At 38.8% G+C, this 19,348-nt stretch overlaps 1 protein-coding gene and 2 non-coding genes across 6 annotated transcripts in view; 1 reads left to right on the top strand and 2 right to left on the bottom strand.

Moving 5' to 3' along the window:
* Positions 1 to 110: 110 nt before the first annotated feature.
* trnan-guu (transfer RNA asparagine (anticodon GUU)) lies at positions 111 to 184 on the bottom strand. The gene has a single exon. It is a non-coding gene; the product is annotated as a tRNA-Asn (tRNA).
* Positions 185 to 396: 212 nt separating this feature from the next.
* On the top strand, positions 397 to 469 carry trnaf-gaa (transfer RNA phenylalanine (anticodon GAA)). Its single transcript has one exon. It is a non-coding gene; the product is annotated as a tRNA-Phe (tRNA).
* Positions 470 to 8,165: 7,696 nt separating this feature from the next.
* The window catches only part of LOC132829114 (PWWP domain-containing DNA repair factor 3A-like), a 63,264-nt gene continuing 52,081 nt past the window's right edge, over positions 8,166 to 19,348 (bottom strand). For all 4 annotated transcript variants that reach the window (XM_060846433.1, XM_060846436.1, XM_060846437.1 and 1 more), the window contains exons 12-14: positions 17,105 to 17,553; positions 13,571 to 13,659; positions 8,166 to 11,979 (exon numbers count right to left, since the gene is read on the bottom strand). In XM_060846433.1, coding sequence (XP_060702416.1) covers positions 11,895 to 11,979; positions 13,571 to 13,659; positions 17,105 to 17,553 — 623 coding nt within the window. In that variant the 3' untranslated portion in view covers positions 8,166 to 11,894. The remainder of the gene's footprint in view (positions 11,980 to 13,570; positions 13,660 to 17,104; positions 17,554 to 19,348) is intronic.

Below are 19,348 nucleotides of genomic sequence, written 5' to 3'. Positions count from 1 at the left end.
TCAGCGGTAATGAAATAAATAGTCCTTTAAGAATGCCTCAGGACAATAGAAGGCATCTTTGCGTGTTCTAAATCGTGCGCTCTTTTAAAATTGGGAATAAAATTACTGGCCGTCCCTGGGTGGGCTCGAACCACCAACCTTTCGGTTAACAGCCGAACGCGCTAACCGATTGCGCCACAGAGACCAGCTGGTGCGAAGGTCTCCGGGAAGCCCTAATAAAGGTACAGACAGCGATCCCGTGGCGGCGGGCCCTGCACACGGGATTGAATTTTAAAAATGTTTTAAAGCAATTTAAGAACAGAGATCGTTTTGTAGGGTTTCGAACGCCCACTGATCGATCGGACTAACATTCCACGCCGTGCACTTGGATCCTCAGTCACCAGTCATTCGTGTGGTGCCGAAATAGCTCAGTTGGGAGAGCGTTAGACTGAAGATCTAAAGGTCCCTGGTTCGATCCCGGGTTTCGGCAGATCCTTTTCTTCCGCCAGTTTCAAACTGCAAACACTTTGAACATTCACTTCACTTCATTTAACTGTTATGCTGGCTATGTGGATGTTTATTGATTGTGTTTTTTTTGTCAACATGCAGGAATCAGGGAGGCTTTTTTGATGGGTTGTGGACCATCCCCAATTGCCCTTAAAACTGTGTGGCTTTCCAGAGGTTTGTTAAGAAACCACCACATTATGACACATTCTGGATTGACAAGGGAGAAAATAAATTATTCAACCCGGGTAGTCCCAAACTCCTCTTCATTGTATCTACATATTGCCTTATGTCTTAAATAAATGGTTATCTACCTTCACCTTAAATACAACTACTTGCTGTTTGGTTCAATCACTTCCACAGGAGCTCCACATTAAATTAACTATGTAGACCAGAGGGTGCAATGGTCACTATCTATCCCTCAATTAATATCACTAATAAAAACAGATTACTTGATGATTATCTTGCTGATGTATCTGAGACCTTGCTGTATACAAACTGGCTGTTGCTTTTCCTACACCTACAACGATGGCTAAACTTTGAAAGAAATTCAAAGGCTATAACACACATGCGTTGATGAAAAAAGCAGTCTTTTCTTCAGTGAAAGCAAAAGCTCTGAAATCAGCCAGGAACCTATTGGAGTAAAAAATGAGGTCTGCAGATGCTGGAGATCACAGCTGCAAATGTGTTGCTGGTCAAAGCACAGCAGGCCAGGCAGCATCTCAGGAATAGAGATGCTGCCTGGCCTGCTGTGCTTTGACCAGCAACACATTTGCAGCAGGAACCTATTGGACGCAGCCATATTAAACAGGACGTGAGAATTCAGGTTATTGGTAATCATCTTGTCCAGGGAGCATTGAATGCAAATCCCTTCCTTATACAGGTTACTGAATAAGCACTAACTATACGTCTTTTGGAGATGTCGGTGTTGGACTGGGGTGTACAAAGTTAAAAATCACACTACACCCGGTCATAGTCCAACAGGTTTAATTGGAAGCACTAGCTTTCGGAGCGACGCTCCTTCATCAGGTGATTGTGGTCACTTTAGTTAGTGTACTTCCAATTAAACCTGTTGGACTATAATCGGGTGTAGTGTGATTTTTAACTTTATACGTTTTTTTTAAAACACATCTGTTTTCCTTCTCCTGGAGGCTTCTTGCACTTGTTACGAGATATCCAGTTGGATAAATCTGAGGGCAAATAGTCATGAATACTACAGTAGAACTATATCGAGAGCTTTGACAGCTCTTTTCTCTCCTTACAGATACGGCCAGATCTGCTGAGACTTTCCAGCAGTTTCTCTTTTAGTCATAATCCAATCTTCTTTTAATTGGCAACTTCACATTCTTACATCAGAAGCTCAATCTTGTAGAAAGGACTCATCCTGAACCTCAGTAACCTTGAGTAGGGAAAACAGAGTGTGCTGGAGAAACACAACAGGTATGGCAGTAGAGCTTTGAAGATGTAATGTTGCACCATTGCCTTTAATCTCTCTATGAAGTTCTACTATAGCATTCATCCTATAATAATTGTTATTGGCTCCAAAGACCTAGTTCAGCATCATGAATTCCCTCTATAGCCTACACCTCACTGAAGGTTGGGCACTCTTTCTAACCTCTCATCTTTTGCTTGTCAGTTCTGCCTTGAAACATTTTTCCTTACATTAAAATTATGCTGTAATATAAAATGATACCGCACAAAAGATCATTCAGCTCTGAGCCAACTCTTTCAAAGTGCTATATCTATTTCTCCAAAGCCCAACAATTTTCTTCCTTTTCAAGTAATTATCCAATTTCCTTTTCACAGTTACTATTGAATCTGCTTTGACCTTACTTTCACACAGTGCTATCAATAATACCCTGCATAAAGTATTATTTCCTCTTGTAGTTTATAACATAGGGATTAATGTAGGCCATTCAACTTCCTGATCCTGCTCTATAATCTAGGTCACAACTGATCATCCACCTCATTACCATCTTCCCACCCTATGTCTGTATCCTGTGATGTCATTAATAGCCAGCAATCTATCAAACAAGTTTCTGGGTTCCTTTCCAATTACTTTAAATCTATGCCCTCTACACCCTCCTGTCACTGCAAATAATTTCTCCTTATTTAATCCTATTCTTCTAATTCTCCCCTTAACCTTCTCCATTTAAAGAGATTAATTTCAGTTTCTCCAGTCTCTTGTGACCCTTAAATCCTTTAAGCTTGACACAATTAAGTAAATCACCTCTGCATCTTCTAATGTTTTGAAATCTTTCCTAACTAGCATGTTCAGAACTGTTGACACAACTCAGATTTAACCAATGCCTTCTACATGTTTAGCAAAACTTTTTTTTTGCTCCAATCATATATTTATAAAACAAATCTTATTTCCACTTTTATCAACCATCTCAACATTTTTGCCACCTACATAACTTGCATTCACACACCCTGACATTTCTCTATCCTTACACTTACTTTAAAATTGTATCAATTAGCTTTGATTGCTTTGCTGACCAAAGTCAATAACTTCACACATCTATGCATTGCATTTCATTTACTACGTGCCTATCTATTTCAACAACCGTGTCCTCCCAAGATCTGTTACTATCATTTTTGTATTATTTGGTATGTTTGGGTTTTGTGTCAGATTTAGCCATACAAGCCTGTTCTGTCATTCAGTGAGATTATGGTGGATTTTTAACCTGACTCCATATATCCATAAATTCTTGTCTGAGTCTTTAAAATTATACAGTGAACAAGTCATCAATGATTCCAAAAAGAAGTGGTCCTAATATCAACCATTAGCAGAATCCACTACCTATTTCCATTCAGTCTGAAAAACAGTTGTGTGGGTCATAAGGCTAATCTTCAAAATACTTGACATAATACCCCAGCCTTCTGCCTGACCACTGTGTTGCCTAAGTTAGTTTTGATCATAAACTAAAAATAAGCCTTTTCCTTATTTCACTAATAATTGTTTTATTATTCATAATGTCATGATTGAAATTATTTTATAAGTACAGATCTGAAGGTGAGTCATAAGGGACTCAATATTATTGCTTTTGCTCTCTCTTCAGATGTTGCCAGACCTGCTGAATTGCTTCAGCTTCCTGTTTATTTCAGGTTTCCAGTATCTGCAGTAGCATAAACACAATTATCTGAGTAATGCAAACTTTTCTACCAAATAAGCAGTTGCCATTGTTGGTGACAAAAGTATTAGACTGAAAAACCATAAAGCTGGGAGGAAAAGTAAAATGTATCATAATACTTCTTATCCTTAACAGGAAACCAGAATGTTAAAGGAATATGTCTTGCTGAAGAATTTGCAATTTGGAGGGAATGGCTACTGTATGAAAAGAATTCCAACAGTTTATGATGTGGAGGTGCCGGCGTTGGACACGGTGGACAAAGTTAAAACTCACAACACCAGGTTATAGTTCAACAGGTTTATTTGAAACTACAAGCTTCTGGAGCACTGCTCCTTCATCAGGTAACTAGTGGGACAGGATCATAGGACACAGAATTTATAATAAAAGATCAAAGTGTTATAAAATTGATGCGATGTATTGAACAAACCTACATTGCTGTTAAGTCTTTAATCACTTAGAAGGGGGATGCAGATTTTGATTGATTAATATCCCAGAATTTCTTTCAAGTCACAGTCCTGAGACAACTTAAGGTTTTAATCAATATACAAAGAGGTAACATCTCAGTTCAGACAATGCATTAAAAAGTGTGAGGTCGGAGTCTGTATCCCAATCTTGAGCCAGACTGGTTCTATTTCCAAAGGAGGAATTTATAAAATGTCACACAGACTGACTGCCTACAGATTGTATGCTTTTTGAAGTGTTGTGTGATTTTTAAGTTTGTGCGCAAAGTTAACTCATTGACCAAGTACCATACCATCAGAAATAGAAATAGGATGTTTGGCCCCTCGAACCTGCTCAACAATTCAACAGGATCCGATGTTCCTCATGTCAACTTTTCTGTCCTTTCCCCATAAGCCTTGATGCCACAACACACTTGTAAAAGTGTACATTTGATTTTATGATTGGTCACAGAGGTGGTATGGCTAAGAGGGCTTGAGCACAGCAAGGTCTGTCATGTTCATACGCAGACAAGACATGAAGAGTAGGAAGAAAAAAACCCCAGAAGACTGAACACAAGTGCCATTCAGTATCCATAACTAATATGGCAAGCATATAACCTGGCTTAGACTATAATTAATTGTCCAAGTTTATTGCAGTCATAAGCCTATTTTGACTTTGTCTCAATAAAATACTTCACAACTGAATATTCCCCGAGAAGCCCAATTCTGAAAGAAAATATAAAATGCTGGAAAAACGCTGCAGCTCTAGCAGCATCTGTGGAAAGAAAGCAGAGTTAACATTTCAAGCTCAGTAATAATTCTTCAGTCTGATCCTGTACTGGTAAGGGGGATGAATCATTATCCCAGTAGTTTTATTTCAGGTCGCTTATGTGATTCGTTATCATGTCACATCCTTTCTGATCATCCATATGAACATTAACTACACCTTACCTGTTCATTATTTCATCACATAACTCAATTCAGTTAATAAAATGCTTCTGTAATAAACACATGCTGGTTTTCATTTGTTAAAATTGAACTTGGAAAATTTGGGTTGTTTCTTGGACTAGTGTTTCAAAGATTCCCCACCACTGACATTAGGCTGACCATGGGTTTAATACTGTATTTGGAAACCTCCATTAACTGCCAATGTAATACCTTTAGCTAAAAAGTGAAGGAAACAAAATAGTTACCTACAGTTTCATGTGTGTTATTGGGAAAATGTTGAGTGTCTATTATAGAGGATGCAAGAGGTGAGTATTTGGACATACATCAAGCAGCCAGCGTGGTTTCATAAAGGGAGAATCTAAGAAAACTACAGAATATGGGATGGCCTTATTGTATCTCAGGTGCTAGAATTATGGCAGTTAAAGAAAGTGCTAAACAGGCCTAGAATAATATTCTGTTATCATAAAAGTACAAGCTATTTGGAGCATCAGTTACTACTTGCCGCATCTGATTGAAGCAAACAGATCTCACTTACATTGTTTTGTAGCTTCATTTTTTTTTGTTCCACTGGGAACTTTTTTTCGAATGTTGTTACACCTCCCTTCAGCACCTCTCTCCAGGTGGCGAGGTTGTAACATACGAGAACACCACTAGGTTTCAGCAGATACCAGTCATGACCCCGAAAGAAAAGGAGTTTAATCTTCGATTTGGTTGCATTTTCTGTATGTGTCCTTCCATCTGATAGGTTTATCTGATAGCAGGCTCAGGTCACATTGAATGGCGGAATAGACATGATGGGCTCAAGGGTTTCTTCAAGGTGAGCTGTGAATTTCGCTGTTATTTTTCTTAGATGAACTGTGATGTCCAGAGATACTTGAAGCCAAACTGGAGACACAATCAGCTGTACAAGTATATTTCTCAGTTTGATTCACTTCCCATGTGGCCTTTGTCTGTCTTCAACCTTTTTAAAGTGCCTTTGTTTCGATTTTAAAGTTCCAAAACAATTCAACAGCTTATAAAACAGTAATTACTGCTCCTAAAATTTAAAGGAAATCAGTTCCAACACTGAAAAAACCTCAAAAAAATTCTTTCTGTCCTCCAGCTTAGGGTTCCTGAAGATTACTTATGTCCCCCACAGTGAAGACAGATCAAAGTATTTGTTCAACTGATTATGCCATCTCTTTGTTGCTCATTATGAATTCACCTGATTCTAACTGCAAGGGACCTACATTTGTATTTACCAGTCTTTTTCTCTTCATGTATCTCTAGAAGCTTTTGTAGTCAGTTTTTTGTTTTTTGCAAGCTTACTTTCACATTCTATTTCCCCAATGGAATTAAATCCTTTGTGCTCCTGTGCTGAATTTTAAATTTCTCCCAGTCCTTGGGTTTGCTGCTTTTTCTGGCCAATTTAGATGTCTCCTCTTTGGCTTTAATATGGTTCCTGATTTCTCATTAGCCATGGTTCAGCCACCTTCCCAGTATTATGCCAGACTGGGATGTACAATTGACTCATCTGTCCCTCATGCATTCCGGGAAATCCTCCTCCATCACATTGCTACTAGTTGCATAGTTTCATAGTTGTGGAAGCAGGAGTGGGCCAGTTGGCCCTTCAAGCCTGCTCTGCCATTCATAAAGATCATGCCTGATCTATCTATCGTCTCAGCTCCTTCCACCTCCTTATCCCCATAATCCTTTATTCCCCTACCATGCAAAAACCCATCCAACTGTGTCTTGAATATATTTAATGATATTGCTTCCTTGCGCAGAGAATTCCATAGATTCACCACTCTGGGAAAAGCAGTTCCTCCTCTGTCCTTAATCTACTTCCCCTAATCTTGAGGCCATGTCCCCTAGCCTCGATCTTATCTGTCCCTTTCATAATTTTGTTATTCTAGAAGATCTCTTCTCATCCTTCTAAATTCTAGTTTAGTTAGTCCAATCAGTATGTAGGTTGAAATCACTCATAATAACTGTTGTACACTTACTGCGTACATTTCTAATTTCCTGTTTGATACAGTCCCCAACATCACAACTACTGTTTGGTGGTCTGTACACAACTCCTACCAATGTCTTTTTCCCTTCGATGTTCTGCAGCTCCACCCAGATTCCACAACATCCAGACTAAATGTCCTCCCTTACTCTTGTTTTAATCTAAGTCAGCAATGTACCCCACATTCTTATCCTCCTTTTACGTTTATCCTTTAGTTTCTCTACTACTAGCCTCTCAGTATCCCTATTAGGATGATAAGCTGCCATCCCCAACACCTTCAGCAGGATGCCACAACCAGAAACCTTTTCCCCTCTCCTCTCTTGTTAACATTGAACAAGTACTGTTCCCTCTGGGTCACCTTGGACCAGTCCTCCTCCAGTCCCAACATCTTCCCACAGCAACTCCCCATGCAATTGCAGAAGGTACAACATCCACCTGTTTACATTCTCCCTCATCACTGTCGAAGGCTCCAGACACCTTTCAGATGAACCAGCAATTTACTGCATTTCAAACTAGTCTACTGCATTTGCTGCTCACAGTGCAGTCTGCTTTACATTGCAATGATAATAAGCAGATTGGGTGTCCATTTTACAGAACACCTTCGTTGTATCTGCAAAAATGACTCTGACCTTTTAGGTGCTCATCACTTCATCACACTACTGTGTTCTCTGGCCAACACTTCTGTTGAGTTTTCTGCAGTGCTCCAGTGAGGCTCAGCCCAAGCTAGAACAGCATTTCATTTTCTGCTTAGGGACCTTGTAGCTTTTGGCATTCAATACAGAGTTCAATATTTTTAGAACCCTTTGTCCTTTACCCAGCCTCACAGCCAGGTGTTGTCATGCCATTTTTACTCTCTATTGGCCTCTTTTATTTTCCTTGGCATACCATCAGTATCACTTTGTCCCTCCAACAGCTGCTCTCTCTCGCTCTCTGGAACTCTTTCAAATGTTAAGCCAGACAGCAATTTGTTCCTTCCTAAAAGCATGAAGGGTGCACTTTTACCACATGTACTGCAATGGCCCAAGAAGGTGAATCACCGTCATCTTAAAGCTAAATAGGGATGGGCAATAAAAAGTGGCCTTGGCAATAATACTCTCACCCTATTTGTAAGTAATGGAAAAAAGTGAAGCTGCCTTTAATGTTCACATCACAAAAACCAACAGCAGTGAAACATTATTAACGTGAATCTGTTATGTACATATAGACATCTAAATGGAAACAAAGGATTGAATTTAAAATCATTCAAAAGATGAAATATAGGAAAGTACTCAAGTTAGTTTTCATTTGTAAAGAGCACTTTCACACCTCCAGTGTTCCACACCACCAGTAGCTATATACAATTGTTTAACTAATTTAAAATATGACACAAATAAATGTCATATTAAACTTAGATGAGGAAGAATTCTTTCCTGAGGGTTGATTCTCTTTGGAACTCCTTAGACAGCTGAGAGGCCAGAGTTTAAGACTGAGACAGATAAATTTGTGATCAGTAGGGGAATCAAGGGTAATAGGGAAAGGGCAGGAAAGTGGATGTGAGGGGTATCGGATCAGCCACGACGCTACTGAATGGTAGAGCAGACTCGCAGGGCCAAACGGTCTTCTCATGTTCCTACTTTTTATGGTCTTGTAATTATGGGACCTACTAATATTAGATGGGAAATGGAACAATATTAGCAAGGAGGTTCACTGCTAATGCTTAGCATTTGGGAAAATCAAATACTGAAAAAAAAATAGAGTATCTAATCATTTAATCATTGTCTTGATTGATCCAAGTTTTGGCCAATGAATGAACAGAAAATGCTGACAATAGGTGTGTGGGTTTGAAGGTGGGTAGAGTTCCAGAGTCAAGAACAGGGCAGACTTCAAACAATATGCATCAATGTTGAAGGAACTCTGGGCTAATGATGGCTTTCAGTAACTAATCTGCTCATACAGCTATATCAAATGAACTATATCAGTTGAAACCTTTACATAGAAGCTCATATTTCATAATTGTATTTGATCCAACGAGATTTCAACATAACTGAATGCAAGTAATATCTGTTGCCATGTAATCTCAATTATATGTTCCACTCCACTTAAGAATCTCCAACATGTCCTACTAACAATTAACAGGAGTCCAACCAGAAAAATCAGGTTGGCACTGTTAAATTGAGACCCATGGGCTTCAGAAATATAGAACACATTAAAATTTTTTTAAAAGTTGAGGATATGCAACAATATACTCTAATGCTGAATTGATGAGCACGCATGGTGTGGTGGAGTAGAACCCAATTTTTAATGTTGTGATGTCAAACGTTTTTGTAAATGTATATTTGGTGGTTCCAGCAGATTTGTAAACTGTTAAATCTTCAAGAAGGAAGGCAGAAAGCAGGAAACTATTGTCCAGTTAGTATAACATGGGCTGTCAGGAAAATGTAACAGTTTATTAAAGAATAAATAGGACGTTTAGAAAAGTTTGATGCAATCAAACAGTTTTGTGAAAAGGCAATTGTGTTTGACAAGTATGCTAGAGTTCTTTGAGCATATAACAAGCAGAGTTGAGAAAGAGGAGCCAGGAGATGCCGTGTTTTTGGATTTTCAGAAGGCATTCAATAAGGTACCACAATTGCACAAGATAGGATCTCAGAACTGGTGGTTACATATGAGCATGGATTAAGGATTGATCAACACAAAAGGGAGGGTCTGGATCAATTTGTCTTTTTCATATTGGTGAAATGTAACTAGTGGAGTGTCATAAGGATTATTGAGTCATAGAGGCCAGGCATCAGGAAATAAGTCATTGGCTGTAAAGCACTTTGCAATGTCTTGACAAAAGCATTTTGCATAGTCCTGCAATGGTGACATTATATAAGAGACAACTTAAATTTCTTTTCTTTCCCCATATAACCTGAAACACCCAAAGGAATTTTTTTGTTTTGCAATTTCTGATCACCATGACAACACCATGAAAATACATTTCACCATTAAAGAATAATTATTATGACTTTAACACTCAAGTCTCCTCTTCTGTTTGTCATAGATTAATTCCATTCTTTATTTTCTTTTCACATTATCCACTCCACTGAAATGATAACTGATCATTGTAATAGCGAAAAAAAAATTTGAAGGTAAAATTGAGGACTGAAGTAATAAACTTATAACAAGTTCCTCAATATATAAAATCAAATATCGCTGCAAGTGAGTAATATCACAATCGACAAACTTCTGGTTTTGTGTCAGTATCCCAATTTGGATAGATAAGCCTTTCGTATTTTCACAACTGATTATTTTAAAGAGCCTTGAGCCACCTTGGTCATATAATCTCAAGAACTGCACCTTTAAACTCGTACTTGTCTTTTCCTCTCCCTATCTTGAAAACTGTTTAGGGAGATGGTATTAAAATGCTTGCAGTCCACTCAATTTCTAAACCTTCAACCCTGGTACTCAATAAGATATCTCCTAATCTAGCTAGTTTATTTATTTGTCTTCTCCTTACGATTGCCATTTGTAGAAAATCTCCATTGGTATTTTACATTAAAAAGAGAGTTATAGGAATGCAAACAATAACATAAAAATCTTAAGAAACTGATCAAAAGTTTTTTTCAAAGCAGTAACGAACTTTACACAGGTCCTGCCATAGAGTGGAATTGTCTTTTAATACGTAGAATGGGGCAGGAGGAGAATGCCAACACTCTGAATTCATACATGCCATAAAATGTTCATGCAAAAACTCACTAAATGAAGGTAAACAATATTCAGCAAGTGTGAAATTTGGTGATACATCTCGCAAGCACTGAAAATATTACCTTCAAGTGGCATTAAATTACATTCCAATATAAAATCCAAATATCATATCAAATTAAATGCAATTTATGGTTAACTCAGAATGCAAGCTCGTGATATTTTCATAACATGTTATTCCTTAAGTGGTCTAGGTTTTGATATGAATTGTAAAACCAGAAAGCTTGATTTCCATAAAATTTCTTTACCAAGATAAAAAAAAAGTTGGGCGCAGCTTGAATTTTAAGCTTGCAGGACCAGATCAGCTAACACGATGTGGCAAAGTCCAAATATTTTCATTAAAGTACCTGCTCAATGGAATTTGTAAGCAGCCCATAGAAAGAGCTGAGTGAACATGTTTCTTGCAACCAACATGACAATATCATAACCGTTATGTTACTGTATAACTATATTGTTACTAGGTTTACCAGTCTCAGTCTAACTTGCAGCCTTAGTGAGAATCTATGTCAAACTTAGTAATTAGCACCATATGGAAGACAGAACTGGGGATTTGAAAGTTTCTCAAATGCAACAGTGCTTCATTTTTAATTAAGTTTTAGGATACTCTTAATGACATGTCAACTGTTAACATGAACATATGAAAGCTAACTCACCAGTCCAGATTTAGACCAACAAAACTGGGCAAGTGTCTCCAAGTGTGATTTTTACTGATACCATACTCTCTTGTATTATACCGTGCATGTAGTCAGAATAGCAATTTGAAAATGTCTTCATTAACCATTCTTAGGGGAATATTGATCTTGCACCACAAAGTTGGTTACCATTCAAAACCAAAATCAACAAAAACAAATTCTTTACGTTTAAGGAAAGGATACAACAAGACTATCAAATTTAACTGAGCTTGGCAAAATTTTAAGTCCTTGCAAAATGAATGGCTTCTCTCTCTTTTAAAAAAAACTTAAGGCACAAACCTTTATGTGCTGAGACTTAAGCATATAATAGACTTCACCAAATGGGTTATTTACATGCTCTGAACTCCTAGGTTATTGTACACCATTGGTTTCAATACTTTATAAGAAACATTTAAATTCTTGCTATCAAAAATGATATTACTTTGCACAAAAAATATGGGTTTCGTCCAATCTTATATACACATGCATTTCAAGAATGAAAGCTTCAGCTAGTGGATTCCTCCTTTTTCAGGAGCTTCTGTTTCAGTTTCATCTCTTTTTCAATCTCCTTGTTAAAATGTTCAACTTCCCTGCAAAACATTGTAAAGATAAGATAACTTTAATTTGAAATTCTCCACTTGAAACATATTTGGCATGCAAATGCCATCATCACCATCAGTCTTGGCATTTGGTGTTTTTGTCACAGTAAAAAGAAAACATAGATTGAGTAAAGGGAACAAATCAGATCGTGAGTTTGAATCATCCTGTATTGCTAATACCACTATTATCAAGCAAGAATACTTCATCCAAAGTTATACAACTCAACTCTGAGAATTCTTACAAATTCAACTACTATCTACATGCTAATTGGCAATAGACATTCTCCGTACATCTAACCCCACTTACAGTTCAAGTTTAGAAATTTTTATTTGACTCCAATTTTTAAAGTTCTTCCGCCAACATCCAGGGTATTGTGATATTTTATTTTAGCTATGGCAATTAGTATGAAGGGGTCTGTATGCGTCTGTGTTCGTGTGTGCATGTTTAAGAGGTGATACAACTTTATAAGTCTGTCAAAGTGCTAGGGTGCTAGGGTGACCATTGCTGCCTCAGAGGACACATCCCCAATATTTCACCTTACCACCCCATTTGGGGATACGTGATTTAATGGATAATGATAGGGTCCTTATATAATACTGAAGGACTGAACCACAGACTTTTAGTTTGCCCAAATATGAGAATCAACGTCAGATTACAGGAATCAAGCAGCGGCCATGCAGTTAAGGAAAATTTTTTGGTCCAGATGATCACATTATGTGACCTTTGATACTAAATCAATGAAGTCAGCTGACAATGTATGCATGGGTAGATAAAGAACTGAGCCAGTTTGCTGCAGTGATGATCGCAATTGTCATCAGAAACCTACTGACAGTCATTGTTCAGCTACTCTACATTTAAAAAAAAATCATTCACTGGCACAGGAATTACTGGCTTTGCCAGAATAAGAATCACATTGCTGAGAGTCTGCAGTCACATGTTGGCAGTTTCCTTCCTCAAAAGGACATTAGTGAACTGGATGGACTTTTTCTGACAATTTAACAATGGCTTCAGAGTCATCATTAAAAACTGTTAATTCCAGATGTTTACTTAATTCAAATTCCACTATCTGCCTTGGTGGGATTCAAACTTCGGTACCCAGAATAATCTAATGATACCAGGAGGTCTTCACCTCTACTTTTGATTTGTGGCAATTAGGCGAGCTGATATATCAAGCAAAGAGAAGATTAAGGAGGGAGGAAATTGGCAGCAAAATGATGAGACATATTACATGTGTATATCTAGATTACAATTAGGAGATTATATAGCTCCCTTGGCTGTTCGTTTTGTACAAACAAGCATCTGAGAGAAGTTAAAATTCCATCTAGTGATTTTAGTTCTCTGGCCAACTTATTGAATAGTTTTTAAACAAATGCAATGTCAAAGGTCTTTGATTCAAATCTTGGTTTGCAATTCAGCAGGAATAATTTCAGCATTTGATGCCATTGTTCTATTTTAAACATCAGCTATCCCCATCTGTTATTCATTTAAATGGTAATTCAATGTTGGTAGCCCTAAAGATTTTTCACAATAACTCATGTATTAAAATTCAAAGTATGTTTGGATAACATACACAATTCTCACCTTTCACTGTGAAGTGGGCCCTTCATATACTTTTCTTCGGCTTTCTTGATGCTCATTTGTTCAACCTCGGCAATTGCACAAATAATAGCCTACATTGAAAATGAAAGGAAAGTTGCTTTAGCTGTATGAAATATAGTGCAAGAAGGCAACCAACAACAATACCAAAAGCATGATAGGATTTATAAATAAACTGAAGACTTTCATTTGGAATCCATGTGGAGTAAGCAAAAGCTGGAGATATTTGCTCAGGATGAAGGTATGGCTGTGAACACAAGTTTTTATGAACATCTGATTAAACACAAGTAGACAGGGAGAAAGCAGTGAACATCAACAAGGCGAGAGACACAAATGGAAATTCTTAGCGGTGGTAGTGTGGTGGTAAAGTCTCTAGGCTAGCAATCCAGAATCCAGGCCAATATTCTGGGGACATGATTCATATTCCACCATGACAGAGGGTGAAATCTGAATTCTATAAAATCTACAATAAAAAGGATTACCTAATGTAATATGTAACCACTGTTGATTGTCCTAGGTACCCATGTGTTTCACTGATATCCTTCAGGGAAGGAAATCTGTTGTCCTTACTCTGGTCTACACGTAAACCCAGTTGTGAGAGATACTGGAAAAGCACAGCAGGTGAGGCAGCATCCAAGCAGCAGGCAAATCAATGTTTTGGGCATAAGCCCTTCATCAGGAATGAAGCTTGTGGGCCAGGGAGCTGAGAGATAAGTGGGGGAAGGAGGTAGTTGAAAATGCACTAGGTAGACGAAGGTGGGGGCGAAGGTTAGAGAGGAGGATGGAGCAGACAGATGGGAAAGTTGATGGACAGATCAAGGGGATGGTGATGGGAAAGGTAATGGACAAGTCAAGAGGACTCTGATGAAAAGCGTATGCCCAAACTGTCGATTCTCCTGCTCCTTGGATGCTGCCTGACCCGCTGTACTTTTCCAGCAACACACTCTCGACTCTGATCTCCAGCATCTGCAGTCCTCACTTTCTCCTCATGTAATCCCACATCCACAGCAATATAACTGACTCAAATGCTCTTTGGACAATTAGGAACGGAATAGAAGTGCTGCCCAGTCAGCAAAACATACACCCTGTGAGCAAAGAACTGGAAGTGAATCAGTGGCAATTTTTTAAAAACAGTAAGGCAGGTGCAAAATATTACTCAGATTTTCAGCATCTGCAACAGAAACAGCTGGAAATACTCAGGATATCTAGTAGCATCTTTGGAAAAAGAAAGAGTGTTGACCTTTCAGGGTTGATGTTTTGCATGGATTGTAATGACATTTTAAAAGTGGTAACCACACGTTGGCCATTTGCTATACCTGGCAGTTCATCCTTTTTTAAGAAGGTTTTATCATGCATTATAGTTCTTGTATGTATGAATGTCCCTTTAAGAGGTGTGCTCACTGGTTTGTTCAGATTTGTTTGAGCTTTCACAGGTCTCAGTTGCAGAATAAGAATTTCCCTGTTGGTTGCAGCAGACATTCAGTTTGAATGTTCTTAGTTCTGACTGGAGCCTTGTAACTGCTCGGTATAGAGAAGTTTCTAAAGCTTTAAAAGGAAGAATGTGCAGGATTACTGGGAGAAATTAGGGGATTGACACTAGGTGAATTGCTCCTTCAGAGAGCCAACAGAGATAATGGTATGAATAGCCTCTTCTATACTGCAATCATTCTGCTAGCTTTAATCAAAACTGGTCTGAAGTAGATGCTGACATTTTAACTTGATGTTTCCTTCTGCCGATGCTATTGGACTAAAGGTTTTCCACATTTTAAAATTTTATTTCCAATTTCCAGCATCTGCAGTATTTTAGCTTCTATACTTAAGCTTCAGTTTGGGGTGGGAGGGGTTCTCAAAAGAGGGGGAACTACATTAGTCATGTGTTTGTGTAGATAACATTAACCTGTGCTGCCAAAGTCAACCATTCTATACTCACTATCCAAAGGCATTCTCAAAGTCCCAATAAAAATATTATGTCAAAGAGCTGTTTCAACCCTGTTCATGTCTTTTGTTTACAGGTACAATGATTAAAAACAAACTCTGCTCACTGAAATGCTGCAGTGACAGTCCTGGACAGTCCAGGCACCGTCTTTAAATGACTGACCTCCTGCCCTCTCTCTCTCTACCCAGGAATGTGGACGGTGGGTGGGGATGGACGGCAGAGCGGGGTTGGGGCAGGGTGGGAGTGAATGGGGTTGGGGCGGGCAGTGTTGGGGATGTGGGATGGGAGCAGATGGGGTTGGAGGTGTAGGGGGGGTTGGTGCGTGGAGGGGGCTGATAGGGGGACAGGGTGGTTTTGCCTAGTCTCCTGAACGGGGAGCAGAAAAAGCTGAGCCCAAAGGAAATCAATTAACCGAATAATGAATTATCCAAATGAAATAGTGCCTTCCCATCTCATTCGGATAATCAAGGTTCCTCTGTACTAAGAAAACGAAATTAGAGATGATCAAGCTTTCATCAGCAAATTCTACATATTCTACATCTACTGTGTTAGCAAGTTCACACATTGTTAATAAGTTACTGGAATAAAAATTGAATGAAACCACTGTGCTGTTTTTGTTTTCTGTTCTACATTTAGGGTCATTAAAGATGCATATGTAATTGTACGACCCTTTTATCTCTGTGATTTTCTATCAACACTTCCATTTCACAAGAGCCATCAACTCAACTTGCCTATGGCATGTTACATTACAAAACATCGAGGATCAAAAATCTTGCAAAGTGCATCAGCCAAGGTTGAGGAATTAGATTTTTTTCTTTCAGAAAAAGGTTTTCAACCAAACACTTTTAATTGGTGCATCTTTCTCTGGATAAACGCCAATATTAAAATGAAAATTAAAAGAATGGAGCACTAACAACTTTTCATCCCTCCCCAACTCAAAAGCAAAAGAAGGGATTCAATCTATTCAAGCTGCTTTCTCCACTTGATCAGCTCATTGTGTTCTGCACCTCAGCTCCATTTAACTGCCTTTGTTCTACATACCTCAATGACAAACAAAAATCTATTGATCGGTCTTCAAAATTTAATAGACTCACTAATTGACAAGTTAGTGAGACAGTACCCGAGATTTCCATTAGAACTTTAATATGTACATGCTTTTTTTGATATGACACCAAAATGTCTTAACTCTAATTTTAAAATTTTGCCCACTTCTTTTGGATTCAAAGAAAATAAATAGTTTATCTGCATCTATCCTATGGAATTCTCTTGTAGTAATAGTTACAATTAGATTCCTCTTCTAACTTTTGAAATATAAGCCAAGCTTAAGCAACCTGACTTCATATTTCAACTCAAAGTCTTGGTACCATTCTGGTGAAGCACTGATACCAGGTGCAGGGCCAAACTGTATTAGGTTAAGTCTGCTGAGATGCAAAACTCACTTTTCATTTTCTAGTCCCAGTGAACTTGTACTTTAGCAGGCACAGGGAAACGTAATTGGTCTATACATTAAATTTTACATATTGCAACTTGTCCATCACGTGAAAATAGAAGCCTATTCCTCTACATATTACATTACCACTCACCTCTGGCAAAAGGACATCCAGGATAAACCTTGATCTTTCATAGTCTTCTAAGTGTTTTGTGCTCACACTCATTTCACAGACAGCTTTTAAGTAGTTAACTACTTGGTCCAGCTGCCAGTCATCTTCAAGGTATGTATCAATGACACTTGAGTTGCGGGTAAGAGTGTTAAACTCCTCTAGCCACCTGGATGGCTTCTGTCCCTTAATTACAGCCTGAAGGTGCTTCTCTGCACCCTTTGCCTTGACAATGAATTGTACAAGTTTCTCATTAGCTCGGTCTCTGGCAGCTTTCTTCCTATCAGGAAGCAGTTTTTTGGTAGGATGTTGTTTGGATGGTGTGGTCTCAACTTCAGAATCAGAATGTCCTCCTGCCACTTGATTTGCAATGGAACTGTATGGAAAGGTCATTAATGAGGGATCTTGTCCAAAAGTTTTTCGCACTGGGATACCTGCACAGGAACAAAGAGAATTGAAATTGGATAATTACAAACAAAAAGGTCTCACTAAAATCTCTTAACCTTGCCATTGATGATTAAAGATCATCATTTTAATCCTCCCTTTCAAAACTGATCTTCCAACCTCCTCCTAACTGCTACGACTGTAGAAAATGCTATTTGGGACTACAGCCCCTAATTTAAACATATGCAAAAAACAATATTTTCATTCTTTGAATCAATTATTATTCACCTTGCAGCTGATATCACGTCACACTGGACTGTTTTTCACGGTTTAGAAGTCTAGAAACAGGTAGTGAATGAGTGGCTATAAAATAAAACTTAGCCCAACAGAAAAAGGGTCTATGCTGGCACCCATATCAAGGTTGGGGTACTTATATTTCCTTTGTTGTGGTTCTGCTCGCCGAGCTGGAAGTTTTTGCTGCAAACGTTTCGTTCCCTGGCTAGGGAACATCATCAGTGCTGTTGGAGCCTCGTGTGAAGCACTGCTTTGATGTTTCTTCCGGTATTTGTATTGGTTTGTTCTTGCCGCTTCCGGGTGTCAGTTTCAGCTGCAGTGATTTGTATGTGGGGTCCAGGTCGATGTGTCTGTTGATGGATGTTCCTGCTGTTTCCGGGTGTCAGTTTCAGCTGTAGTGGTTTGTATATGGTGTCCAGGTCAATGTGTCTGTTGATGGAGTTTGGGGATGAATGCCATGCTTCTAGGAATTCTCTGGCTGTTCTCTGTCTGGCTTGTCCTATGATAGTGGTGTTTTCCCAGTCAAATTCATGTTGCTGGTTGTCTGAGTGTATACACTCAGCCAGACAAGCCAGACAGAGAACAGCCAGAGAATTCCTAGAAGCATGGCATACATCCCCAAACTCCATCAATAGACACATTGACCTGGACACCATATACAAACCACTACAGCTGAAACTGACACCCGGAAACGGCAAGAACATCCATCAACAGACACATCGACCTGGACCCCACATACAAATCACTGCAGCTGAAACTGACACCCGGAAGCGGCAAGAACAAACCAATACAAATACCGGAAGAAACATCAAAGCAGCGCTTCACACGAGGCTCCAACAGCACTGATGATGTTCCCTAGCCAGGGAACGAAACGTTTGCAGCAAAAACTTCCAGCTCGGCGAGCAGAACCACAACAACGGATACCCGAGCTACAAATCTTCAATCAGATTTTAAACACTTATATTTCCAATTGCAGCTGATAGCAAAAGATTCAAGTGTCATCATTGGCTGAATCCTACAGTTCGAACAAACATAAGCCCCTTAAAATTTAGAGGTTACAGTTTGTATCTGTGAAGGCCAGAATAAAAACAAATGTACTGTATTTTCTTTTACTCATTCATGGGATGTGGGTGTTACTGACTAGGCCAGCAGTTATTGCCTATCCCTAACTCCCAAAGAAGTGGCAAACTAGCTTCCTGAAACACTTCAGTCGTTGCTGTGCAGGTACATATAGAATGCTATCAGGCAGGGAATTCCAGAATTCACAACAGAGAAGGAATAGTAATTTAGCTCCAAGTTAGGATAGTGACAGACTTGGAGGTGAACCAGAGAATTCCTAATCTGACTTGATCAACACAGTATGTTCAAAACTGATCCAGTTCCAGTCAACAGTAACCTCCAGGATGTTGATCAGGGGAATTCATCTTTGCTAAAGCCATTAATTGCACAGGAGCAATGGTGAAATCTCTCCTGTTGGAGATAGCTAGTGCCTCATACTTTAAGTGGCAAATAGTATTAATGCCATACATCAGTTCAATCTTGTATGTTGTC

The sequence above is a fragment of the Hemiscyllium ocellatum genome, chromosome 28, assembly GCF_020745735.1.
Source record: "Hemiscyllium ocellatum isolate sHemOce1 chromosome 28, sHemOce1.pat.X.cur, whole genome shotgun sequence".
NCBI lineage: Eukaryota > Metazoa > Chordata > Chondrichthyes > Orectolobiformes > Hemiscylliidae > Hemiscyllium > Hemiscyllium ocellatum.
This window is presented reverse-complemented; position numbering and strand designations above follow the sequence as displayed.